Below are 27817 nucleotides of genomic sequence, written 5' to 3'. Positions count from 1 at the left end.
TGAAGCTAAGATGGAAGCCCAGTGCGGGTTTCTCAGACAGCAAACGCAGCACGGTATACGCCCAGCCTTTGTTTATTGATCGACCAGTCACGGTACAGCAATTTGCGAACCCTCGTTTCGTCTACAGATGGCTTGAGATGAGGCGAGATGATTGCGCGCAGCGCTGGATGGGATTTCTAAAAGCATAGCGACGATGCGGATGGCGATGATAGGTCCAGGCTCTTTGCTTCGCTTGTCACTTAGTCGTCGACGGGGATTTTGCACACGAACTTGTTGAAGAACGAGATCTGCGTGTAGACGTCAGTGCCTCCCGGCTGGCACTGGTAGTCGTTGGCGAGGCCCACGAGCGTGTACTGGCCGGTCGGAGACATCTGCACCACGGGCGAGCCGCGGTCGCCCTGCAGAGGAAGAGTTCATCAGCATCGACAGCCCAAGCACCCCTCCAGCTACGGTACACCTCTCCGACGGAGTGCCATTACGGTATGGAGCAAGCAAAAGACGAAGGAGCATTAACTCCTGTGGGTACGAGCTATGTTGTGAGGCAGGAACAACTTCCCAATAACCGCCCGATTTATGGCAGATCCACCAGAGCGGGTTGCGCCATTTCACTAGGCGACAAGAACCATCCGAATCGTTGCTGATGGTCCGCAGTGGATATGCGCGCCACCGTAGAGGGAAATCCAGTCTGATGTAGTCTGGCAGCTAGCCATTGGGAAGTCACATCTCTGACACCCTCCCGTCCTGGACTGCGGCGACACTTGAGAAGCGAGGCACTAACGTGGTTGCCGGACCGTTCAGGGCGCTGGTAAGTAGCAGCTCCTAACGACTCCCCGAACAGAATCGGTCCTGGCTACCAGCTGTACTCTGCGCCATACTCTCGGCGGCTAGAGATTACCAGTTGTGCATGAGGCGAGGAGGGCCTATGGTCGAATAACGTACCGCGTTTGTAGCGACTAGAGGCTTCAAAATCGTCAACTTAGTGAGCATCGATGCATTCAGGACGATCGAATCGCGCCACATTGCGTAACTACTTCATTCGCAGGTCAATTGAAGAAGGCATACGTTATCAGCCCTGCGAGTCAATTAGAGCTGACGAATTCGACAATATAACATAATTTTACGGTCCAGAATAGCAACGTGGCACAGCTCAATGTCTACACTGCTCGCGCTATACAGTCGTCTCGGGTCGAACAATAGTGGAAGCGCATACGTACCGTGCAGGCTCCGGCCTTATTTCCCAGCCCGCAGAAGGCGTATGGCTTGTCCTTGAACAGGGGACACTGGTCACCGCTGAGCTTCCGAATTTGCACTTCTTGCATTAGGTTGTTGCGTCGGCCTGCACATACACGAGTATAGGAAGGAAAACCACTGACTATTAGATCACGGCAAGAATGGAACCAAATATCGACAAGCCATCAAGGACCACGTCGCAGAGGGTGCAATTACTGCGCAGCCGAGAGGAACGACATAGCAGGAAAGGAAAGCGAATATGGGTCAAAGACGGAAGCAGAAAGACGTTGGTCAATACAAATGGGAAGTGAAAAAACAAAGAAAAAAGATCACTCCCGCAACCCTTTTAAGTGGCAAGCTATGCCAGCACCGCGTGGACGGTCAGCCCGGCCCGACTCGATCCCCGTCACGTTGCTAAAAAAATTAAATTATGGGATTTTACGCGCCAAAACCACTTTCTGATTGTGAGGCACGCCGTAGTGAAGGACAGTGGAAATTTCGACCACCTGGGGTCCTTTAACGTGCACGTAAACCTAAGTACACGGGTGTTTTCGCCCCATCGAAATGCAGCCGCCGTGGTAGGGATTCCATCCCGCGACCTCGTGCTCAGCAGCCTAACACCATAGCCACTGAGCGACCACGTCGGGTGTCACGTTGTTCAATTTACACAGTCAGTTTAGACGCGATGCTAGCTTCGCTGTTACGGACTCTGCCCATACACGCGTCGAGCGGTTCACTAACTCGCAACGTGCGCGAGCCACGAACCAGCCGACAGACCATGGATAAGTCACGCGGAGCACGATAAGTTGAATGATAGGAACTCGATGCGACCCGATTACAGGCGGGGGAGCGACGCTCGAGGACCCAAGATGCGTTACTTTTGAAGTCTTGTAGCCCACAGGGCGATACCTGAAAGGGAACGAACCGTATGTCCTCGTTGCCCGCACGCTAGCCTGCGGCCAATAAGATTACTACAAGCGCGGTAAAGGTCGTTTTATTCCGAGCAGAGTTGGGTGCGAGCAAGCAGCGATACCGGCGGAACTCGCACTCGCCTTTGTCGTCGTATCCGAAGCCGGTGAGCGTGAGCCAGCCTTGAGCGTCGACGCGGGGCTCCGGCAGGCAGACGGCATTGATGAAGCCGTTGGTTGAGGCGAAGTCGACATCGCGCTCGAAATGCAGCAGGGCCAGGTCGTAGCTGTACAGGTCGCGCTCGGGGTCCCAGCTGGGGTGCAGCACACGCTGGAACACCTGTAGATGCGCACGTAGCAAATATTCGTGGTCAGTGAACAGCGCAAGAAAGGCGGAGGACTAAGCACTCCGTCCAACTGTCGGAATGGTTGTGACGGCAGAGCTTGGCAAGCGTACACAGGTGAAGGCAGAAAGCTCGTCCTGTCGTCTTCCGTCTTTGTCCCTGCTACTTTGCGCTAGTCTTTTGAATAATGAAGGCAGAAAGTTACCGCGTCGTCAGATTCGCGATAGCGTAACAGCACATCTTACACAAGAGAAGAGAAATGGATAATACGAACGCCGAATGTCCACTGCTCTTGTGCCCCGTCTCCACGCCTCACCTACTTGCATAATGAATCCTTGCCAACTAGCTCAGCTTTCCGTCGTTCTTTAAGCAAACTTTACAACTTGTTCCGGGGATTTAAATGCACTCGGAAGCGTTCGTGTAAGGTCGGTAGCGTACTTGAATATGGACATAGCGTGGTCGAACGACGTTCGTTGAGCGGGGTGGGCCGCGCTTGGGGTGCACATTGAATATTTGCCCATCGCGAAAAAGAGAAAAAAGTCCGGAGCCCACCGCTAACTGGGCACCTTGTGACCCGCTCGTTCTTGTACCTGTGCCCAAGGTCACAAGTATAGTTTTCAACCTCGAAGTGTGCGCAACTGCAGATGCCGGACAAGTGTGCGCGGTAGGCAGCCGCTTGGAGTCCATACCAAATCGGGACACTTCTTTCACTAGCGAGAGCAGGACCGTGCATACGTACAGCGTAAGTGCGCTCCGTGGGAGATTCCTTGTCGAGGTTGGTCTTGCCGAGCTTCACCTGAAGCCTAGCCGGAGGGTAGCTAGAAAAAAAAAATGCAGGAATGGATGGGCGTAGACTAGGACACGGGGAATGAAAGCGATCGTGGGGGATGCCCTGGGTAACGGAACCCGAGGGCGTGACCGCCCCCAACGGCGCTGAATAGTGAACATAATGATGCCGATCATCCGCAGGCGCATATTGCCGTCCAATATCGGCAGTGCAAAAACAGCTCGAATGCTCACTCTTGCACGAGGTACGCCGTGGTGAGGACAAAGTTGCAGGAGATTAGGGCTCCGCCGCCTATCGGGGCACCGTCGGCGTATATGATGGCCTGCGTAGTGAAAGAAGCATGGAACACTATACACTCACACGGTGCAACGAAGATACGCATAGTGTGCACGTTGCAATGACCGACCGAAGCTACACAAGCACATCGGCAGAAAGTGCACAGAACGGGTGGAAGAACAGTGGAAATAAGAATCGGGCGTCTATTAAATCGCATACTGGGAACGAAGCACGCTGCACGGGCCAAATGCGCCTAGTCGCGTCGACTATGAGCAAATTCAGTAGAAGGTTTGATATAGTTTCGGAGGCTGGCTGCGTGACTTGATGCTCTCTCCCAGTCAGCGTCAGTCGTCGATGGACTTTACGAACGTTCGTCGAATTTGAGGTGAAGTCATGCCACGCGTCTTTCACGTCACCGCATACGACTCTATACTCACGTGCCAGGGGAAGCGCCCCCTCGTGGAGTTCGCCCCGCCGTAGGTGCGTCCGGGCAGCAGGTCCCAGGGGTCGCGGGGCCTGCCACAGTTACGAGGCACGCACGCCTGGCAGTACTCCTTGTAAGGGTACGGGGCCGCTGGAAGAGACAAAGGACATGTTGGTCTCCCGTGCGCCGTCGAAGAAGAAATCACGCTGTGTAGTCATTCGGCACATACCCAAAGGTCAACGTGCACACAGGCTGCGTGCGCTGACGTCATCGTGGCGGGGCATCTTGCTACCGCCACGATGAGAGGCGGCGGAAACAAGAACCGAGATAGCGGAATTGGGTTAACGCTTACGCAGAGCAATAAATCCGGCGAAGCGTGGTCCCCGGCAAGAAATGCGCGCGTGGCAGTACGGTGGATTGACATCGAAGCCGCCGTGTGTGGCACTATAGGACGGCGCGAGGCTGCGCCCGTGATGCCTCGTGGAAGCGATACAGAATTGCTGCAGTGATGGAGCGAAGGAGACTACACCAGGGAGTGTGCGCGCGCGCGCTGAACAGTGGGCCGCGCAGAGGCATGTACCGTTTGATCACAGAGTTCAGATGAGAGCTATGAACGTCAGAATAATCTGTCCACTGAGCCAGGCGAAGGAAGACCGCAGCGAAAGAGTTCAGTACACAGGCGTTATGGACCAGCGAATCCTGCACAGAAGACACTTAAAAAAAAAAAAGGATATGTGGAATATATGTTAACCGTAATGAGTGACCGTACTTCGGCGACTGTACTCGTAGGTAACAGTTAGGCTATAGCAATAGCGCGAATTAGTGCGAACGAAAGAAGCCGCAGTTTCTGTTGACTGGCATGACTTGTCGAAGATATAACCGAAGTCGGTCGTTGAAACGTTAATTCCGTACGCATATGACAGCTGGAGCGCAAAGCCTACGCCCTACTAGAGACTGCATGCGATCCACATGAATTGACGTCGAGGGGTTCAGACTACCGGACTCAGCAGATCTGCGACCGGGGATACAGCTGCACACACACACGACAGCGACGGCTCGATTAGAATTCCTCAATTAACCATCCATAATTACAAAGGGCTCACCAGATATGCCAGAAATGCAGTAGAAGACTACCAGGCTGATGAGCGTATGCAGATCCATGGCGTCCCGGTGGTCAGTTGGTGGTCGGTCCGTCCGTGTGCGGACTGCCGCGATCCAACACAGCTTTTTATAGGTACGCACCCTTTCCAATTTTTTTTTCGTTTCGCCCACTTTATCTTGCGCTTCTGTTATCTTCAAGATCGAACATCAGTCATGACTTCGAGCACGTGCGTTGTCAAGATAAAACGTCTTTTTGATCGAAAAAAAAAAACAAGAAAAAAAAGGGGGGGTGGGGGGGCAGACACCTGACAGTTAATAGTTTCGGTAGCAGGTAATCGACGCCCAGTCAGTGAATTCTTCATTTCGTTAAATGGAAAGTAAGAAGCGGAAATGAGAATCTTAGATGGGCAGAATGTTAGCGGTCCGATTTCCTGCAGTATACTGGCTGGCTTGAAAAGAAAAGAAATATTTAGGATAAATAGGCCGGAACTACTGAGATTTGGATTGCGATTTTAATGCACACTGGGCTAAAAATCTGCATGGAATTGTTTGGCTATATAGCAATGAGCACTGAACTAGAGAATAGATAATAGAACAGGAAATAATCCGTATAATGCCGCGATGGCGGAAACCAGATTATTCAGGGTAATCAGGCCGCATATTGTCCGGATCACTATATTGGCTTTCGGATGTGACGATTTATTCGATTACTGTAGATTAGCAACGTTGTGATTCGTGGCATGAGTTCCTGATTCTGATCGCGTCCCACTTTACTGTCGATCGGAATATTTTTCATCGCCACGTTCAAGAACCCATTTCCGTCGTGCCTGTAGCTATAAGTAATTAAACAAATAATGTTAACCCACTTTCGGCGCGTTTTAAAGCCGCAACATACATCGCCGTCCTTCACAAATGAATTCCATATAACGGCGCGGGGCAAAAGTTTTAAAACGTGAAGTTGATGCAGAGCGCTGCGTGTAACACACAGACGCAATTCCTTTATTTGATCTGAAGCGAAGGCGCTAAAACGACGGAGGACAAAGAAGAAACACACACACACACAGGGCACCCTGTGTGTGTGTGTGTGTGTTTCTTACTTAACCAGATCATGCTTAACCAACACGCCCAACTATCCATCCTAAAGTCCTTTATTAGCTTTGTGCCACTTATTCGGCGAGACAGTAGCAGAAACCGAGGTCAACGAAGTCTCGTACATATGGGTCACCAAGAAAGCTTCGCCTTAAAAAAAAAATGTAATTACCGGAAGTTCCTTAATTCACGATTCCAATACGCGCTGAGAACGCCATGCTTTGTTCTTTTTTTTTTGTTTTTTTTTTTTTTTTGCGGGAGGGGGTATGAATATTTCAGCATTTCTGCTAGGCAAACGTGACATCCCTGTACGCAGGGCTTCAATTGCACAACCTGAACATGCGTCCCAAAGTGAAATAATTAGTGATATAGTAAAAATATTTTTTTACTGGCCAGCTGTACATGTATCGTGCGAGAAGTATCGACGTTTCCAAGATTTTACCCGCAAAGTCGGAACAGTACCGTTTCGATTCAGTAATGAAGTTAAAGGGACACTAAAGGTTACCAGAAACTCAAGTTAAAGTGGTAGACTAATGTTCTAGAACGTCTCAGGCGTCAATATAATCGCGAACAGAACTTTAGTAACCGAGAAATTGAGGTAAATGCATGACACGATTTGAGACCCCACAGCGACATTCCGGTACTAGCCCGATGACGAAAGGACTCCTCATAATTTGTGTGACTAATACTCAACTACTCGTATTAAAAATATCATTTCATTCGATTATAAGACGGAAAGAAATGCTACTTGTCTACGTCTATTCGATTCTAAGAAAAAATAGCATTTTGACGTTACCCTTCAGTAATATGGGTGTTCGAAAGGTTTCGTTTTCGCTCGACTCTGCGCGCTCGACTCTGCGCCGCGCACGCTTTGGAGTTTCAGTAGTTTCGTTATCGCGTCGTGCTGCGAGGGTTCTGCTGGCTCGAGAAACTTTCATTTGGAACAAGCAGCGAGAATGCCACGTCCATGTGATGTCGTGGGAAGCCCTCGTTGCTTTCCCGCTCGGGAGAGCCGGTGTCGAGGCCGCCGTCGTAGTACGCAACGACGCCGGCAGTGCGAGCCCTCAGCAGCAGGTCGCGCTCGTCGGTGCTCAAATCGCTGAAGTTGTGCCCACCATCGCGAGCCAATCTGTCGGTGTCAGGGTCCATTGCGACGAGCGTCGAAGTTAGCGTCATAGAATGAAGTACCAGCTTATGGGCGTCTTGCGCTGGAGTGTGAGGTATAGTAGCGGCGCCTGGTGGCGGTGCGGGAAACGACATCTGGGTCGTGCCAGCTTGGGTCGTATTGAGCCCTGGCTGTGGCGAAGCACGTTTCTAGGCCGAGTTTTGCGTCGATTCGCACATTTTTATGCCCTGTTGCGAGTGCGAAAAGGCTCGTCGCTTCTCATAGACCACGCCGACCACGCTGCGAGCTCGCTGCAGCCTATAGTTTAACGAAAACGGACTCTCCGTGTGCCGTGGGACGTAACGTGGGACGTAATTCGTTTCTCCTTCCGCTAGCCACCATACTCCCGCTTTCGCTCTGCTGTCGGCTCTGTCTTGGCTCTGTTTCTGGCCGCGCGTTCGCGTTGTGCGCAGAAAAGCCGTAGCGCCGTCTGCGGACGCCGTTCTACTCACCGATGGCGCAACGTCACTATGAGACCATGATGTCAGTACTCCTCGATCGGAGGGCGGGCGATTTGAACTGCGCTAGAGGTACGCGGACGCTTCAGAACGCATTTTCTCTTAAAATAAGTCTCTCCTTGGCACGAAACAAGCGTTTCGAGGTTTCTGTGATGGTATTTCAACAGTCCATGTTGACTTAAAAGTAACCTTTAGTGTCCCTTTAATCGCACGTGCGATTTGCGCTATTTGCTTCATTCACAGCGCGGCCAGAGAAGTCTCACTGGATCCTCGCATTTCGCGGAACAATTCTACGACGCTTCATTGCCACAGAATAACTGTGGCGGCGGAGGTGAAGCAGGCGTTAAGCATTCCCCGAGCGTGGGCCGATCCCGGAGACAGTGCAATGCCAGCCCGAGCCGCGGCGGAGGTGCAGTTCGCCATTAATAAGGGGCTCACATGCAGAACTTCTCTGATCATCCTTAACAGAGTGGAAGGGCCCTGAGATTTTTTACCATGACCTACTAGTCGCCAGCAAACAAGTTCCAACGGGTTATAATCGAGGTAAAACGATGCAGAAGTTACATGCAGCTAGCGTTTCTTACATGCTTCTAGCGTCCTAGCAATATTATTCTACTTTCTTTTAATCGGAATGTCATATCCTATGTTCTCGCGTTTATGCTTTGATTGCATCCACGCGAGCTACCGCTGCAGAGTGTAGAACCGAGCGTGAAAAGTCCGTACCGCGCTGGAATGAGCTCTGTGACCCACACTGTCACGCTGCTTTTCAGAAATATAGTGCTGTCTTGGAAAAAGGGCCCTTTGGGGGTTAAAAAAAAAAACAGAAAGAAAACGCGCCAAGCGCCTCAACGCGACGTGACGCGTGCAATGACGTACGCACTAGGGTTTCAACACCACCACGGCTCCAGAACCGTGGAGCCGTCCAGAACCGTGCACTGTAAAACAATTTACACTCTTACAAGTGAAAAAGTGTGTAAATGTGTCTATAACTGACACCCTTTGGGTGGCAGTTATATAACTGACACCCTAGACTTAAATTTTCTATTCGAAACCACTAATTTACTTTGTTTACAGGAACCTCTCTGAGAAATTTGGCGTCAATCCGAGCATTTCTTGGACGCGTTCTTTTGCTCTAGCTTTGCGCCGTCGGCCACATGTTTGCCAGCCGTCGCGTGGTCACGCGCCGGATTTTCCGCTTCGCGGGACATATTACAATGCTTTCGCATTAATGAAGCACACGTCAAGCCACTCTCCGCGTGTGTTTGCTGCCCTCGTGCGGGCAACTCCGGGGAGACGTTGCTCGCGCGGGAGCGAACGCGACAGCCATATGTACACCCGGCCACAAAAGTTTACGGACCACAGCAGCTCAGAAAACGTTTAATTCCAAAGCAGCCTGTAGCAGTAGCTAGTAAAACTGTATACGACAATGTTGTTAGCATATTATAGTCGAGGCCTGAAATGAAAATACCACGCTGCGTTGTGACGTTGCCGAGATATTCAGCATTTTCTCAGATTTCATGGTCCGTAATATTTTGTGGCCGGGTGTACGTCGCCTGTATGGCCGTCGCGCACAAGATTGCCATCTATTGCCATGCATGGGACTGTAACCAATCAAAATGGCGGCTCGGTGACTGTTGAAATAAAGAACAAAATCGCGACGAGCTTCTTCGGTGCAGTAGTTACACCACCTCTCCTCGCAGCTTGCTTTATGCAATGGGACACAAAGAAGAGAATACTGAGCTGGATATATATGGTGAAGTGGGTATGCCTGAAAATACCGGGAACGCGAGTCTTGCCTTGAGCGGAGACCTTGGTAAGACAGAAAATAGAGAAATTTAGACGGGCTCGAAATTTTCACGGTTCTCCCTCGTGACGTCATGAGAGATTCGAGCAGCGTCTGCTCGGAAGTACAATTAATGGTGAATTCGGCAAATACCCACCCGGGCGCCCTCGGGCCACGATGATTGGATGAATTGGATTGGATTGGATGATTGGATTGGCGCATTGGGATGCCCCGGTGCGCACGGGTACGATTTGGCGAATTCGCCATAGGTCTCATTCGATGAATCAGTAGTGCAATGCATTCATGAAGAAACCAATGGCTCGACATATTAATTTGTAAGAACTTTCCGAACAGAAACGGCCCGAACAATCGAAATTACTTTGCAGTCCATTACATCGCACTAAAAACGTACGGACGCTGCGCTCTACACTCTTAGAAAATTTTACACCCTTTGAGGCGTATCTTGTCCCACAACAATAATCGCCACCTGTCTTGCCTGCGTTTCCTTTCTTTAACGCTGCGAGCCCGGTACTTCCCAGTCACGAACGGCATGCGCGTTATCAGTGTGACGCAGCATTCTCGACAGGAAAGTAGCCAGAGCCGAGTTTTCAAGAAAGGAAACGCCAGCAAGGCAGATGACGATTATTATTGTGGGACAAATACACCCCCCAAAGGGTGCAACCGTTTTAAGAGTGTATAAAAAGTTTACACCCTTTGGGGTGTATATTGCAACACAACGATAATCGTAATCTGCCTTGCTTCCGTTTCCTTTCTTGAAAACGCCGCGCCCGCTACTTTCCTGTCGGCAATGCTGTGTCATGCTCATAACGCGCATGCCGTTCGTTACTGGGAAGTACCGGGCTCGCAGCTTTAAAGAAAGGAAGTGCGGACAAGACAGACGACGTTTATCGTTGTGTGGAAATATACAACCCAAAGGGTGCAAACTTTTCTTAGAGTGTGCAACTCGGGCGCGAATTCAAGAAGAAAAAGATTGCCCTTCATTTACCTTTTTTTCTATAGTATATAGCAAGCAAGTGGTCTTCCAGCCAAGGAAATACCAAATTGGATCTTAAAAATAAAAGAATATGATTTACTGGAGTAGGCTAACTTAGTGTTGGTCTCTAGTGTCCCTCCAGGCTTCAGCCTGCAAGACAATACGACCACCTTTTTCTTCAATCGTTTCACAAAGCTTCAAGTGCGCGCCGCCAACAACACACAGTACACAAAAAAAGAGGACGAGCATTTATGGCGCCCTGTATTTGCACTCTTGCGGTTTACACCGGTGCTCGTAACTCATCTTTAATGCGACCGCACCTTGCGTGAACCTGTGTCCAGCTGTGAAACGGGCGTCTCTTCTGGTGAGAAATTGAGCCCTAGAAACAAAGTTTCTCCGAGAAGTCTAGTGAAATCTGAGGAACTTAGTTGGGAGCAAAACCCGTAGGCGTAAAAGTAGAGCGAAAATCTGCTCGCTGGGGCAGAAGACGCGTGACCTTTAGTAGGTCCTTACACAGCGCCAGTGTTTCTGCGACTATACTGTTTACAATTATTAAACATCGGGCACCGATACGAAATTTTTACTTATCAATGTTCACAGCGGCGGCGTTTCGTCACATGCACAATGTTCACTAATACCATCATTTTACTAATTGGCAGGAACTTGAAATGCTCTACAGGGTGTCGCTAAGTATGGGCAGCTGGGCTAGTTGGTTATGATTAGCGTTATGAAACATCGTTCCAGCGCACAATTGAACACGGACCGGCGTTCGTGTTGTCTCTTCTCGTCCGTGTTCAATTGTGCGCTGGAACGATGTTTCATAATTCTACAGGGTGGACGTCGACATTACAGAATTGAAGTGCTCAAAGCTGACCTTACCTTTTCTTAAAAAGTGCCACGCATGGGTTTTGAGAAATGCGGACTCAATTCATACCGTGAAATGCGCTTCACGGTGGAAAAGCAAGACTGAGGGATAATTGGCCAGTTGAGAGCAGCACGAAGTGAGCTTCGAAGTTAGTCATTTGCAGCCCGTGTACAACAAAAGGTTGTTACGCTGGAGTTGTTCGTAACCAATCCTGATGCTAGAGGGCGACGGCCATTGCCAACTATGTTTTGCGAATTTGGACTCCGGTTAAGTATCGAAGCCGGGACCGAAGAGGTCGCTGAAGCAGTCGATTTCACCAGGAGATCGAATGGAAACCATTAAAAATTGCACTGAATACGTAATCCGAGTATAATTGTTGGCGTAACAGCCATTAGAATCAGGAATTGTCTTGTGTATATTATCAGCACAAATTCAAAACCTATCGATACAGAAGCCACTCCAATGCGCCGTTTAGTCATTGTTTGGTGTCCAGGTCGACCTGCATTTGATATAGCAGTTTGAGACACCAAAACGTATACACTGGTTGTGCATATAAGCCAGCTATACAGAGGAACGTCGCTCTTCCACCTAATTATATGTAACATATGCTAGGCGTCCGTTCCTGTTCGTTTCAATTTATGCTGTTTGTAAGTGTCCCTGCGCGGTGCTCTTCCGAATACTGAATATGGAAAGGCAGTACCGCAGAACCTGAACTGGGGATAGTGAATTGTCATCCACATGGCACGAAGCTACAATGGCAGCCCAATATGGGCTGCTCAGAAAGCAAACGCAGCACGATGTATATGCCCAGCTTTTGTTTATTCATCGACCAGTCGCGTTACACCGATTTGCGAAGTCTGGTCTCGTCTATACAGGTGGCTCGAGATGAGGCGAGGTGACTGCGCGCGCAGCGCCGTATGGGATTTGTACAAGCGTAGCGCCGATGCGGATGGCGATGCGAGGTTCCGGCGCCGGGCTTGGCGCGTCTTAGACCTCGACGGGAACGTTGCACACGAACGTGAGGAAGAACGAGATCTGCGTGTAGACGTCGGTGCCACCCTCCTTGCACTGGTAGTCGTTGGCGACGCCCACAAGCGTGAATTCACCGGTCGGCGCCATCTGCACTACCGGGGAGCCGCGGTCGCCCTGCAAACAGAGTTCATGAGCATGGATAGACGAAGCAACCCCGACCGTGTACCCCGCACACGGTCGGCACACCTATAGGAGAAGAACGAAGTGCTATTATGGCATAGAGGAAGAAGACGGAGGTGCATGTAGCATCAGCGAGCCCCGACACTTTAAATCCCAATTCAAGATACTTATGTCACCCTAACTTATTCAAAGAAAATGCTAACAGTTCCTTCACAGCCAGATCCCCCAGAGCGGGTTGCGCGATTTCACTAGGTAACAAGAGCAAGCCATGCATGCTTCTGACGAGGACCCTCGCGTGAGCACTTGGGAACTAGGCGTTACGTGGTCGCAGGACAGTCCAGGGCGCTGGTAGGCGGCAGCTCTCAGGGGGTCCTTCAGAACAATGGTCCTTTTATACTAGAGGTACTGTGTCATGTTACCAGCGGCTAGTGATGCCTACTTGCCCGTGAGGTGGCGAAGGCCTATGTCCCACGAATTTACCGCGCCTATGATGACTAGGCTCCGAACTTGTGCCCTTAGTTCTCCCTGGTGGGTGCAGCGATGTATTCAGGACCGTAAACGTATACGCATGTTCTGGAATTACGGCACGGTTTTTCAAACAAAGTCAAAACGGAACTGTCCTGCGAGCCAATTGGAGTCGACGAATTCGACAATATGGCGGAGTACGACTGTCCAGAAAAGCACATTAGTGTAGAGCTGGATGGCTGCACTGCTTGCGGTATACCCCCCGCCTCGGTTCGAACAGGGGTGGCCGCGCGTACGCACCGTGCAGATTCCGGCTTTCTTGCCCAGTCCGCAGAAGGCGTAGGGCTTGTTCCTGAACAGGGGACACTGGTCAGCGCCGAGCTTCTCAATGTTCACTTCTTGCATCACGTTGTTGCGGCGGCCTGCACATCGACGAGTAGATAGTCAGACGGGTATCGGTACAGACAAGACAACAAGAACCATGCTGCAGAGGGTGCAGTATCTGCGCAGATCGACGCTGTAGTATAGAAAAGGAAGAAAACGCGGATGCGGGACAATGAAGTAGACAGAACGACATTGAGGAAGACAACTGAGCAGGAGTGAAAGAAAGCCCCTTTAGGCTTTACGCGAGAACCCGTCCACGTGGTAGGTCAGCCCGCCTCCATTCCGCGGCACGTCGTTGAATTTAGACAGTGGCACAGCAGTTAGTAAGAAAAGCGGATGAAAGTGCCGGCGGATATCTGCGCTGAAATGAGACACTAAATGTCGAGGGGTGATAGACCATACCCATGTGCGTCGAGCGGGTCACAAACAGGTAAATTGCGCGAATCACGAACCAGATGACATGCGTCACCCGAAGCCGACTCCACGGCGTGAGGTCACATGGCCGGTGAAGGCTCGAATGATAGGAAATAAAGGGCATTTTACTACAGGCGTTACGTGAAAATCTACGACTCATAACACCTGACAGTTAACATCCCACAGAGACCCGAAAAGTGACGCGTCGTAGGTCCTCGTTGCGTGCGTGCGATAATATTGGAATAATCACGCTAACGGGCTTTTTATTCGGAGGAGGGTTACCCGGCACTAACAACGGAAGAGCAATTATACCGGCGAAAGTCGCACTCGCCTTTGTCGTCGTATCCGAAGCCGGTGAGTGTTAGCCAGCCTTGAACGTCGACGCGCGGTTCCGGAAGGCAGACGGGGTTGATGAAGCCGTTGGTCGAGCCGAAGTCCACCTCGCGCTCCAGTTGCAGCAGGGCCAGGTCGTAGCTGTACATGTCGCGCTCGGGGTCCCAGCGGGGGTGCAGCACACGCCGATACACCTGCAAGCAGCGAAGGTGCGTCATAATGGCGGAGGAACAGCGCAAGCAAGAACGACGATTAAGAAAAGCGGGAATCCCGCCAAACTTTCTGCGGTTGCTGCGGATTCGTCGCGATGTCAGAGCTTGGCCAACGTAAACAGGTGCATCGTCAAGGGTGGCGACTTATGGCGTCGTTATCCGCAATAACGAGACCGCGAGCTCAGCACCCGCGGATGCGTTGGCGAAAAACAAGTAGCGATGCGTGCAAGGGTCACCACACTTGGCTACACAGAGCTCGAACGCCGTGTTTCGAGGTAATCGTCGGATGTGGAACTAATCCGGATCCCTCTGCTACCGGGTTCCCACTTGCTGTAACAGCGAGCCCGATGTCCCAGGTACAGTTTGAGAGCTAGAACCGGTCTTAAGACCATAGGTAGACGTCATTTATACGTCCGGTAGGCAGTAACGCTTAGTAGAGACTGAATGGACTGAATTAACTACGGAGAGTAGGAGTGCGCATACGTACGGCGTAGGTGCGCTCCGTGGGAGATTCCTTGTCCAGGTCGACCTTGCCAAGCTTCACCTGAAGCTTAGTTGGACGGTAGCTGGAAAGGGAAAGAAGAATCAGCAATGGACGCGTAGGCTGCGGGTGAGATAGGGAACGGAAGGAAGTGCGCGGCGTAAGTGGCGTGGACAACGATCGTGGAGAGGGCTTCCGAAGACTCGGCAAAGTGCGACGTAAACAATGTTAAAGTGGGTCGAAGGCGTGGGGGTAAGTGGTGCACCTTGTGTTTAAACCTATGGGGCGCCCGCCCACAACGTCGTTTAAGGTAATGAATCTAAGCGTACTGCTGATTTGTAATGAAATGCCGATATAGTTCTGGAATTGCGGAAGTGCACAAGCCACTGGAATGCTCACTCTTGCACGAGGTGGGCCGTAGTGAGGACAAAGTTGCAGGAGACCAGGGCGCCACCGCCTACAGGGGCACCGTCGGCGTAGACGATGGCCTGCGCAAGAAAAGAGGCAAACACGGGACTCGCACGCCGCAAGGAATATACAGTATACGCGGGGCAATGACCATGGGAATGTGTACAAGCATGTCGGGATACAGTGCACAGAGCGACAGGGAAAACACGAGAAAGGAGCTAGAATCGAGTGGCGATTAAAATGATCAGCCTTTAAAATGACCTTTCGGAGCGGGAATGCCACCCTGGTGGCATGCACTTGGCTCGCCTTAACGTCTGCTTCAAGGTAGCTCGCTTGAATATAGCAAAGTCTCTCCTGACCGTTACGAAGAGCCCACCAATAGCGCTATGGTCAGGTGTGCACTCCGCGACAGAACTGCGGTCACGGATGAATCAAGTATTGGAAACGAGCCGATGGCCTCGTCAAATGGTATGCAAGTCCACGCCGAAGTTGAGGTCCGTGCAAGGCTACGACTTGTTACACCTGTCAGCAGCCCAACTAGGCGCGGCAACATGCATGGAGGCTTCGTTGGCCGCACGAACCCCGACGTCACAACAGGACCAAGCACACGGGGCCAAATGCGCCGAATCAGGTTGGGCAGACTGAGGAACGGCAATGGAAACGCCACTTTCGAAGGCTGGTTGCCTAACGGAATGCCCTCCCAGCCCGTTTTCTTCCCCTACGAGCTTATATTATAGCTGTTCGTTGAATTGCAGCTGAAGTCACGCCATGCGTATTTCATGTCATTGCATACCAGCATAGTAGGGTGGATGGATAAGGCGGAACCCCTTAAACCGGGCGGTGGCACACGCGACCTAGCTCCGACAAGCGGTATATTTTGTACATAGTGGAGTGTGCACTGGAAAGTAATCGACTTCGAACTCACGTGCCATGGGTAGCGCCCCCTCGTGGAGTTTGTGCCGCCGTAGGTGCGTCCGGGCAGCCGGTCCCACGGGTCACGGGGCCTGCCACAGTTACGAGGCACACATGGCAGGCAGTAGGGCTTGTAGGGGTATGAGGCCGCTGGGACAAAGAAAGTACACATTGGGGCTATAGAACGACAGAAAGCTGAGCTAGTTGGTAAGGATGCATTATGCAAAATAGAAGTGACCGAAGAAGTGGACAACACGAACGTCGGCGTTCGTGTTGTCCACTTCTCTACTCTTGTGTCCTGTCTGCACGCCTCACTTCTATTTTGCATAATGAACACACCGGGGTGCCGTGCGCCGTAGAGGAAATGTCTGGCTGCCTAGAACTCCTTCACAAGTGAAGGGGTACTGTAGCATTCGCCGTGCTAAGAGATGAAAGCGCATATAGGTTGTGGGCATCGACGTCACCGCGGCAGGGCACCTTGGTACTAGCACGACGGGAGGCTGCCATTAAGGGCTAATGCCCAATTTTAGGCGCCGAGCGAGAAACAGCTCGGCGAAGCACGGCCGCCGGAAAAATAAAGAAGAAAACGTAGCGTGACAACACGGGCACTGACGTCATCACAGTCACCATGTTCGGTACTTGCACGGCGAGAGGCTACGTCTTTGACAGACGTGAAAGCTATGCATAAGTGCAAGTCTCACCCTCGACACTGCACCCCCCCCCAAAAAAAAAAAAAAAAAAAAAGAAGTGAATACGTTAATCGCAATGAGCGCCCATACTTCGGTGGCTGTATTCGTGGTTAACAGCTAGGCGAGCAAAAGCGTGAAAAAAAGTGCTTCGGAGGAAAGAGCCCACAGTTGCTGTCGTCCCCAAGTCAGTCGTTTAAAAATTAGTTCCGTATAAATGGGTCAGCTGGACCGACACCACAGCGCAAAGGCTACGCCCTACTAGACACTGCGTGCGACCCACATAAGTTGACGTCAACTGGTTCATATACTACCGAACTCAGCAGCACGGCAACCAGGCGATGCAGCTGCGCATCCGACAGCGATGCCTCAATTAGAGTAAATTAACTGTTCGTAAGAACAAAGGACTCACCAGATAGGCCAGAAATGCAGCAGAAGGCGATCAGGTTGACTAGCATAAGCAGATCCATGGCGTCCTGGCGGTCTGTTGGCGGTCGATCGGTGTGTGAATCGCCGCGATCCAACGCTGCTTTTTATAGGTATACTCCCTTTCCACTTTCTTTCGTTTCTCCCTCTTTATTTATCTTGCGCTTCTGTTATTCCCGGTATCAGAAGATTAAACACCAGTTCAGTCATGACTTCGAGCACGTGCGGTGTCAAGATAATATTTCTTTTTGATCGAAAATGAAAAGGGCACCTCAGATAACCGACAATTGCCGTTTTTGCAGCGAGTCATCGACGCAATCAGTGAATTCTTCATTTCGTCAAAGAATGAAACGGAAATGGGGATCTTAGATGGGCACAGAGTTAGCGTTCCGATTTCCTGTGGATACTGGAGGGAAGGAAGCCTCTCTGGGCCATCGTAGCATTTTTACAGCGAAGCTGTAAAACCGCTTCAAGACCGCTGTTCAGAATGCCTTTTGTGAATATTTTTGGCCAATAATTTTTGTTTGTATTTTTACTGCATTACTTTTTGTTTTCGACTCCACTCCTTTCAGTAGAGCCTTCAGGCCTTGAAAGTACGTGAAATAAATAAATAAATAAATAAATAAATAAATAAATAAATAAATAAATACCCATTGTCCGTGATCGATGTCCGTCCGACAATGCGTCGCGTCGTGCACGAAAAAAAAAAAATGCGTTTCCACTTTTTTCATGAATGCTCTGTAGCTCTCAATGTATAATGTAGGTACATCGGGAAAAAATCAGACTGAAATTGGCCCCTAAGAACGACGCTATGATTATGCCGAAATTTATTAACAAATTAACAATTAACACAAAGAAAACAAAATGTATTCTTTTTCAGTCACGCTTTAAAATAGTAGATACTACACCTTTACATATAAATTACATCCCATTGGATCAGTCAAGTTCTTACAAAAACCGTGGGGTGATTTTTGATAAGCACCTGCAATGGGAAGATCACATAAACAGCGTCTGCTCCAGATTAGCATCTGGTTGCCACGGCTTAACTCCAGCCCGCGAATACTTTGACACCTCAGTTTTACGACTTATGTATTTTGCTTTTATTGAAAGTCACTTCAGGTATTGCATCGACTCGTAGGGATGGGCGTGTAAAACCGTATTAAATCCGATTGTTAAGCTCCAAAAACGCGCAATTAGAATTACGATCACGCGGCCCCATTATTCCACCAATGTCACATTTGACTATTTACGTCAGCACAGTATATCATTGCGTGTTTATGGGGTTGTTAGATTTAACCACCTATTCAGCTCATCCATATTTTACTCGTCTTCGCGTTGCACAAGAAATGTAACTGCAGGCCATTTTAATCTCTCACCGTGTAGCAATATATACGGAGAGCGTATACTACAGTTCACAGGCATTAAAACCTGGAACGAACTCCGAGCGGGAGTCATTGATTCCTCGAACTTCCCTAGTTCCCTAAGACAATATTTTATTTCTCTGTTAAAGACAGAGTAAATCATAAATTCCTTCATAGATCTGTACAAAGCAAGAAGAATTATACTTTTAGACTATTTTCTGCTTATTCTATGTAATTAGTATGACGCGATTGTGTTTTGTTATGCATTGAAATGTCATGTTGCTCTCGTTTTTGCTCATTATGTACGTATTGAATTTCAAAAATTGTATGCTTTATCAACCAGTTCAGTTCTAATCGATGTTGTTTGCAATTTTTTGTGAGGATACGTAAAAGAAATTGACATTATAGTACACATTCTTACATTGAGATATGCATTCTCCTGTATTTGAATTGCGCCCCTTACACTGTCCTTTGGTACTCTGATGTATTCACTTACTTTTAGTTGACTTGTGAATTGACAATCAACAACTTTATATATACAATTACTGTTGCTCTTATTTTATTCCTGCTGTGCTAGGATTTTCATTGTGTATATTTTTTTCGGACCTTAAACAAGCCTTCAGCTACAGGTCCAGCAAGTGGCTGTTACTTGTGTATAATAATCTGGAAAAAAATAATAATCTTTCTTTCTTTCTTTCTTTCTTTCTTTCTTTCTTTCTTTCTTTCTTTCTATTTGCTTGTCGTAATTAGTTCACAGTGAAGTTGTAAACGTCGCAGAATTGCCGTCTGCTGTAAATACAAGGCCGTCTACGGAGGCAGTATGGTTACAGAAAACGGCTGTAACTCTTGTTTTATCGAAACTATCCCGAAACAAATTATATGGCAATTAGCCGCTAAAACAACTCTAACATCACGACGACGTTCATGTACTTTTCATAATTAGGTAGTTCAGAGAGAAGTTGTAAATATTGTGGAATTCCCCTCTGCGATGCAGCGGTACTTAAACACGTCACCATATACTTCATAAAAGACTAAGAATAAATGGAACCCGCCGTGGTTGCGTAGTGGCTATGGTGTTGGGCTGCTAAGCACGAGGTCGTGGGATCGAATCCCGGGCACGGCGGCCGCATTTCGATGGAGGCGAAAACATCCGTGTACTTAGATTTAGGTGCACGTTAAAGAACCCCCAGGCGGTCCAAATTTCCGGAGTCCTCCACTGCGGCGTGCCTCGATCATAATCCGAAAGTGGTTTTGGCACGTAAAACCCCATAATTTGATTTTTTTAAAAGAATAAATCACTCCCAGTCAAAAGATGCATTAGTTGTCTGTCCTTCAATATTAATAATAGTAATGCCTATGTATACATAAATGCGTTAAAACACACCACAGCTTCGCTTCTCGTCCTTCTTCACAGAATGAAAGAGCTGATGAATTTCATCTTTTTTCTTTCGTTTTTATTTTTTTGTAGAGCGCAGCGCCCGTTCCTGCGGCGAGCGCGGGTGTTCTAACCTCGTAACCGAGCGAATGAGCACAGCGAAAGCGAACGAAGAACGCAGTGAGGGATGAAAGACGCGAGGAGGAAGTCGGAGGGGGAGCAGGAGGAGGGTGCAGCGGCGGAAAGCAGAGGAGGATGGTACGGCGAAAGGGTGAGAAGAAAGGCGTTTAATGCGGCGGCGATGGCTACGAGACGATGCCAGTGTCGCGCGCGTCGTCTGCGAGGTCTGTGGGCGGCTGCGGCTGCTGCTGTGAATCACGCCCACGCGTCACCCACGCGCTGCCTCTCGCCATCTCCCGATTAGTGAGGCAGTCGCGCCACACTTCGCTCAGTCTGCAACGTGCCGCACGAGACAGGCTGTCCGCGTCAGTCAATATAGAGTGAAACGAAAACACGTTAGAGCTGCGCCCAAATCTCGCATTAGCGAGTATAGTATGTACTCGTCGGTGAAATTTTAACGCGACGGCTTCAAGGGTCTCGTGTCGCCGAAGAAGCGGTGCCAACGTCGGGGGGAGTTATCTGTGAACGAAAATTTCCGTACATATTTACGTATATCCATGTATATGTCACGCTTTGCTATATGAAATGCGGTACGTGCGAGTTATATTGCCACACCATGTCTTACATTCTTGACAAAGCTATTTTGAGAATCACAGCCCACAAACAAATGTCATGAAACACCAACAGCGCATGCCTTTCCATTTTAAGTCTTCGCAGACTTACGTATTAATTTTTTTTTGGGGGGGGGGGGTTGGGGCGGCTGTGCACTACCTCCGGGATCGGCCCACGAACGAGGCCGCGTTTCTACCTGAAAGCTCGCCTTCGTGCATAGCGTTCGCCGCCAGCGTTTTCCGGTAAACATTGCAGTTACACAAGCTGCAGCTGCTGGAAAGCGCAGGCAGCAGTCAAAGCGTCCTCCCTTTTTTTAACTTCTGAAGCTTGCTTTCAGGCATAATAAATGCACGGTTATAGATACACCAACAACTTTCTTTTTCTGTGCAGGTAGCCCAATAGAGAACGGTAGTAAATGCCATTTATCCACAGTTCTACGTCGGCAGAGTGTCCAAGGCGAAAGCCTTTTTGGAAGCATTGCCTGCTATGCATGAATCAAAGTATATAAGTGGTTTTGAACAGATGTTCCCAACGGTGCAGACGACATTCTGGCGACGCCCCAGGGTGCTCTCCTTGGAAGAGCAAGGACTATCTGCGTGTATGACTGTACTTTGTTAAAAGCTTGGCGAGTACACTTCCGCTGATAAGAACGAAGCTTTTGTAGGCAGCTCCTCATGTGCACCTGTTTAACGCAGCTTTAAAAGAAAAATAGCAAACACGATCAAGCAATGAAATTTGTTGCACATCCTTCCAAACCGGATAGTCGACTGGCATAAAATTGCAACTTGCCGTTATTGCACAGATGCAGGAGTGCCTGAACGTGACATGACTTCTTTACAACTATTAAATAAAGAAGAAAAAAATTAGATCGCTAAAAGAACGAGGTCGTAGTCCTTACCGTATTTGATATTGCTAAGGAATAACGGGCCGCTAAGAAAAAGAAGGAGACAGAGGAAGAAAGTGTTTAATAAAACCTGAAGCCCCGCTATATATCCAGGGCTTACTACTTCGGTCTTTGAAATGATACGAAGAGGAAAAGAATGCAAGATGTGGAGAAGCCAAAATAAAGAATTACTACATAGACAGATGAAGCCCAAATGACTAACCAAATATTAAGTAACGTATATATAAGACCTGACTGGCTCAAGTATAACAGCAAGGCCTCGGTGATTCGGATTCCCTTTCCACTCTTTTCACAGGACCATAAAACATCACCAGCCTATATTTTTTTCACATATACCATGCAAGTAAAGATTTTGCTGCTAAAAACTGCGCGGTGGTATAGCGACGACAGTGATACATCACGTGCTCAGTGTCGTCAGGTAGTTTGCACAGCGGTGAACTGAGTTGACCGATCCCCACCGACGACGACGGGTCCTTAGCGGACCTCGAGGAACGTACCACTGCGCTAACTGGGCCCGAAGCTGGGCCCATATCCATACGTGATTTGAATGCGAAATCATACGAACTTGCCTAAGTTATAACTTAAATTAAAGCTCCATCTTAATCCACCTTCGTCTAATTTGTGACCCGCCGTGTTTGCTTAGTAGCTTTTGTGTGGCGCTGCTAAGCACGAGGTCGCGGGATCACATCCCGGCCACGGCGGCCGCATTTCGATGGGGGCGATCTTAGATTTACGTGCACGTCGAAGAACTCCACGTGGTTGAAATTAATCCGGCGTCCCCCACTACGGCGTGCCTCATAATCAGATCGTGGCTTTGGCACGTAAAACAATGATCACTAATCTAATTTGTACCAACCTTAATGCACCTTGTTGTAATTTGTACCAACCTTAATCTATCTTAATCCACCTTAATCCAATTTTGGGAGTAGGACCGACGCCGTGGCTGTTCACCGCGGGATTCCGCAGTGTGAGCCGCAGCAGCTCCAGCGCCGGGAACGTGACGTCACCACTTGGTCACGTGGGTTATCTTGCCATCCGATGCTAAGGCCAGACGCTCACTGGATTTGGCGCTTCATGGGGCATATAATGCTTTCGACTAAATAAAAGATGTGCGACTATTGCGATACTCATTAATACGAAATTCGAACGCTTGGGACAAAGAATTTGAGACCGAAATCACCGCACCGACTGGCAGTGGGCCAGAGCCGTCAGCGCCTGGGGCACTATAGGAACGCTGGCACGACGAGCGGCATCGGGGCCAGCTGTGGAAGAAGACGACGAACGCGCGAGCACTGGCACAAGCGCGTTCGCGTGGTTACGGCGAGGGACGGCGACGCTCAACCCAGGAACGGGCGGGTCACGGATAATTACAGCTGCCAAGAGTTAGCCTCTTGACAGCGACGCCCAGGGAGCTCCAGAGGGCATTGTGCACATTCGACGCGGTGCGGTCCAAACGAGTTTCTCGCGTCTCTTTTCCCTGCCACGCTCCTCCCATGTATATACACGCTCTGAGTGAGTGAGCGAGTGAGTGAAAAACTTTATCAGCTCTAGATTCACTGGTCTTCTGCGGTCTTCAGATGGAATCGTCCATCTTCTAGCACAACGGTCGGTTGCCCTTAGTCCAGGGCTCCGCTGGATGCTGCTGCCAGTTGTGCTCGCCGAATCAGACCTTCTTGGTCGACCTGGCGATCGCTGGAGAGCACTCCCTCCCATTGCTCCGCACTCGGGTTTGGTATAACGGGTACCACGTCTATCTTCTGGCATGCCCACGTTATGTGATACAGCGTGGGTGTTTCGTGGCACCAGGGGCATTTGTCATTGTATTGTGTGGGATAAATTTTGCTGAGTACGTTTAGGTTCGGGTACGAGCCCGTTTGTAGCTGCCTCCACGCGACAGAGTCCTCTCTGCTGAGGACACGCTCTGAACTACCTCCCGACGCCGTGTGGTGCCAGACAGCAGCAGCCACAGCAGCAGCAGCGGGAAAGTTGAAGAAGCAAAGAAGCGAAACGACCTTCCATTCGCCTTTTATTGCGATAGCAACTATATGGACACTCCAGGCGCATTTCTGCCGTCGGCGTCGCCGTAATGTTCCGTCGCCGTATGCTGTACATGCGAGTGAAACTTCCGAGGGTAACCCGACGACCACGGCTCAATTTTCAGCGCGAAATGGAGCAAAGCGGGGAGGAAGCGCGCCGTCTTACGTCGCGCAAGAGGTACCGGGGCGAGGGGTGGAACGGGGTGGGGGGGGAGGGGTCGTTCAACTCCGGCGGCTGCTGCGGACGGCGCAGCCTCCCTTTCTTGAGAGCGATCTGCGATGTGGACAGAGTGCGGGGCGCCGAGTCCTGCTGCCTTCGTGTGCGCTGTCTCTTCGCCGCTTAATTCGCGTTGAAGCGAGAGGTAGCACGAAGGTCAGTTCGCTCGCTGCTGCTCCCGCGTTTCCTCACTCCAGCGTTCTGACAGCGAGTTTCCGCGGTCATCAAGTGATCCGAAGTGATCTAAACCGTGTAAGGTTGCCGAAAAAAATCTCTTGACCAGTGTACTTTTGCTGTACTTCTGCATAGATCAGGTCCTATGACTGCACCCTAACGAACAATTCGATCAAAACAAGAACCTGGCCTTGATTGGGTCAGTTGGCTGGATATTTTCTGCGATAAGCGTATTAACAAGCATTTAAAAGACCACAAGCAGTTTTTTTGCTGTTCTGATACTACAGTCACTACTATTAAACAAGGGGAAACGTTTATGAACAATCAAAACAAACCTCTCAAATAGCGGAAGAAAATCGGCACGCGCGCTGTCACCGCGGCGAAGCGACGTCACGTGATCCCAATTTTGGCGCAAGAACGATTGCAGCGCCAGCGTTTCCAGTAGTTGCCTTCGCGCCCAGTATTATTCTTCCCGTTGAGGAGACAGCGACACCCAAGGGAGCTCGCATCACGCGAGAGGTCCGTCTTCTTCATCTGATTGTAACTAAATGAAATTGAGACTCTTGGCTCCCCTTGTCATTTTCACTCATGGTTTATGGATGTCTTTCGTTTATCTACACTTTCCAGTTTGTCACATTTCATCCAGTTGTCACATTCTGTTATTTTTGCTCAGATTTGTACCCTTTGTGTGATTTGTGACAATCTAGGATATAACATTAACCTATTCTTTACACCTCTGTAACATCAAATGCATGACCTTTTAGACAGCGTTAACATATGCAGGTGACATTGCACAATTCTGTCTGGTGACTGGGAGTTTCCTTGAATGAAACATGGCTCAAGTCAGGCTGACGGGCTACATGATAAGATGTACATTTGAGCATGTTGTAAATAACAGTGTGCCTGAAAATACATTAATTGGAGAAAATTGTGAACTTCTCAAGTTTCAAAATAAAAGAAAATGTTCTTTCACCACGTAATCAGCTCAAAACAAGCAATATCACTCTTAGTGAAGATTACTCTCCCGCAACCCGTCTCGCTCGGGGAAATCTTATCGAGTTTGGAAGAAATCAGCTCGGTGCACCTTCGTTTAAACTCAGATACGACAAACTACTTATGAATGACAGGTGCTATGTTTTTGACGCCGAAACGAAATGCGTGACAGAAAAACCTTCGCAGGGCCAACGTGCAAGGAATATACTTCCAGCAGGCAACTTAACCTAGCGGAGCGAGAGGGGAAGTGGACAGTCTTCACAACACCATGTGTCCATCTTTTTTACTAACATTAGAAATGTACTGAACAAATATTTTTCAATGTCCTCAGCGATTGACACTTGTTCTCCACGCATTGTTGACTTAACAGAAACGTGGCTTTCGAACAGCATTAATGATTCTGAAATCTTCGAGGATGCCCATCGCTTCGCCATATATAGGGAGGATCGTACTGCGAGTCATGGAGGCGGCGTCCTACTTGCCATTTCTAACGACATTCCTTCTTCACGAATTTCTGTTGCTACTGACCTCGAAATCGTCTGGGCTTCATTTAACATTCATCACCAGAAGGCAATTATAGGCGTATGCTACCGATCTCCTTCTTCCTCGCCCACATACCTTAGTGAATTGCATGATGTAATTAATAACGTATCATCACTCTTTCCATCATCGCCCCTTTACTTGTTAGGCGACTTTAACTTCCCGAACATTAAATGGAACTCTCAGCCTCCTTCATTACTCCCTTATTCGTCCCAGGCAAAGGAATTTTTAAATTTGTGTTCCACTTTTTCCTATTCGCAAGTGGTCTCTGAACCAAATCGGAATACTGCTACTATATCAAACACTCTCGACGTAGTACTTACTACTGAACCCGAACTAACTTCCAACATTACCTTCCTTTCACCTTTACGTGACCGTTCCGCGATGTATTTTACCATTAGTGCCAACCATCCGAAAAATATCAAGAAAAAGAAAACGATACTAGACTATAGTAGAGCAAACTTTGGGGCCATCAATAACGAGTTACATACATTTCTTGACACATTCCTAATTGACTTTGATGACCATTCTGTGCAAACTAATTGGGACCTGTTTGCTCATAAATTAAATGAACTAACGAACAAATGTGTTCCCAGCCGTATCTTAACTTCTAACCCACAAGCCCCCTGGTATAACACTCGCATTAAACGACTTTCTAACCATAAGAAGCGTATCTACCGCTCAGCAAAGTTGTCCTCGAGTGCTTCTCGTTGGACGGCATACAAAGCGGCTTCTAACAAATATATTCAAGCTTTAAAACTTGCCAAACATACTTTTCTTGCTGATACTCTTCCATCTATTCTTAAAACTAGCATTAAAAAATTTTGGAATATAATTAAACCTGTTTCTGATAACTTAATCTTATTAAACGACTCTACTGGGCAGCCTGTTCCTAAAAATGGTGCTGCAAGTCATCTTAACGAAGCCTTTCTCAAGAATTTTTCGGGAGCTCTAAATAAACAACTTCCCAAGTTATCTAACTGTAATTATCCAGTCATGTTTCCAGTAATAGTTCATACATCTGGTGTTGCTAAACTGATTGACAAGCTCGACTACAATTCTTCACCTGGCTTTGACTAAATTACCACTAAGTTCCTAAAAAACACTTCCGCATACAGTTCTACACTACTGACAAAAATTTTTCAACAGTCACTCAACACCAGCACTTTACCTTATCAATGGAAGGTCGGGGAGGTGGTTCCGCTCCATAAATCTGGTAACAAAAACATAGCAACCAACTATCGCCCCATCTCACTTACCAGCACGTGCTGCAAACTTCTAGAACACATTGTATTCACAAACCTCGTCGACTTTCTTGAAGATAACACATTTTTTTCACCTGCACAGCATGGCTTTAGGAAATCATACTCATGCTAAACCCAACTCGTATCCTTCACTCATCAGTTGCATTGAATTCTTGATCGTTCATCACACGCCGACTGCATATTTCTAGCCTCCTCAAAAGCATTCGATAAAGTCCGTTACAAACTTCTAGTCCACAGACAAACCCATTTGAATATTTATGCTAATCTCTTAAAATGGATCGAATGTTTTCAGGTTCATCGCTCACAATACGTTAGTGCTAACTGCTGCAATTCACTGGTGTGCTCTGTTGCTTCCGGAGTGCCCCAAGGATCGGTTCTCGGTGCTTTGTTGTTCTTAATATATATTAACGACCTTCCTTCACAAGTAACTTCTAACATTCATCTCTTCGCGGATGATTGTGTTATCTTCAGAGAAATAACTTTGGATTGTGATACTAACCGTCTTCAATTGGACCTTGATATAATATCTAACTGGTGCAGTTTATCGCTAATGGAATTAAATGTTAACAAGTGTAAAGCTATGCATTTATCTAGGACACCTAACGTCTCTCAGGTGTACTATTTAAATGGTCTTCCTTTAGAACAAGTAACTTCGTACAAGTACTTAGGAATTCATATTACATACGACCTTACCTGGGTAACTCACATAATTAATATAGTGAACAATGCTAACCGCGCTCTTGGTTACTTAAGGCGAAACTTTTTTAAGGCTCCACACTCTTTGAAATTATTGCTTTATAAAACACTAATACGCCAGAAATTAGAATATGCTACATCAGTCTGGGACTCTAATAACCTAAACTTAATTAACAGAATTAGTTCAGAATAACGCTGCTCGTTTTATTCTTTCGAATTATAACAGA

The 27817-nt window shown here is 48.6% G+C and overlaps 2 protein-coding genes across 2 annotated transcripts; both read right to left on the bottom strand.

Annotated features, from left to right (window-relative positions):
* Positions 1 to 52: 52 nt before the first annotated feature.
* On the bottom strand, positions 53 to 3795 carry LOC142557511 (venom peptide isomerase heavy chain-like). The gene is made up of 6 exons (XM_075669415.1): positions 3676 to 3795; positions 3503 to 3591; positions 3222 to 3300; positions 2283 to 2478; positions 1215 to 1336; positions 53 to 398 (listed from the first exon to the last, which is right to left on the bottom strand). Exons 1-6 carry the CDS (start codon positions 3760 to 3762, stop codon positions 240 to 242), a joined length of 732 nt encoding a protein of 243 aa, XP_075525530.1. The 5' UTR covers positions 3763 to 3795; the 3' UTR covers positions 53 to 239.
* An 8429-nt stretch (positions 3796 to 12224) lies between these two features.
* LOC142557510 (transmembrane protease serine 6-like) lies at positions 12225 to 17389 on the bottom strand. The gene is made up of 7 exons (XM_075669414.1): positions 17284 to 17389; positions 16199 to 16335; positions 15265 to 15353; positions 14872 to 14950; positions 14171 to 14366; positions 13342 to 13463; positions 12225 to 12570 (listed from the first exon to the last, which is right to left on the bottom strand). Exons 1-7 carry the CDS (start codon positions 17339 to 17341, stop codon positions 12412 to 12414), a joined length of 840 nt encoding a protein of 279 aa, XP_075525529.1. The 5' UTR covers positions 17342 to 17389; the 3' UTR covers positions 12225 to 12411.
* Between the last annotated feature and the right edge of the window lie 10428 nt (positions 17390 to 27817).

Source organism: Dermacentor variabilis, chromosome 9, assembly GCF_050947875.1.
Source record: "Dermacentor variabilis isolate Ectoservices chromosome 9, ASM5094787v1, whole genome shotgun sequence".
Taxonomy (NCBI): Eukaryota; Metazoa; Arthropoda; class Arachnida; order Ixodida; family Ixodidae; genus Dermacentor; species Dermacentor variabilis.
The sequence above is the reverse complement of the archived record's forward strand: the minus strand, read 5'-3'. Positions and strand labels throughout refer to the sequence as shown.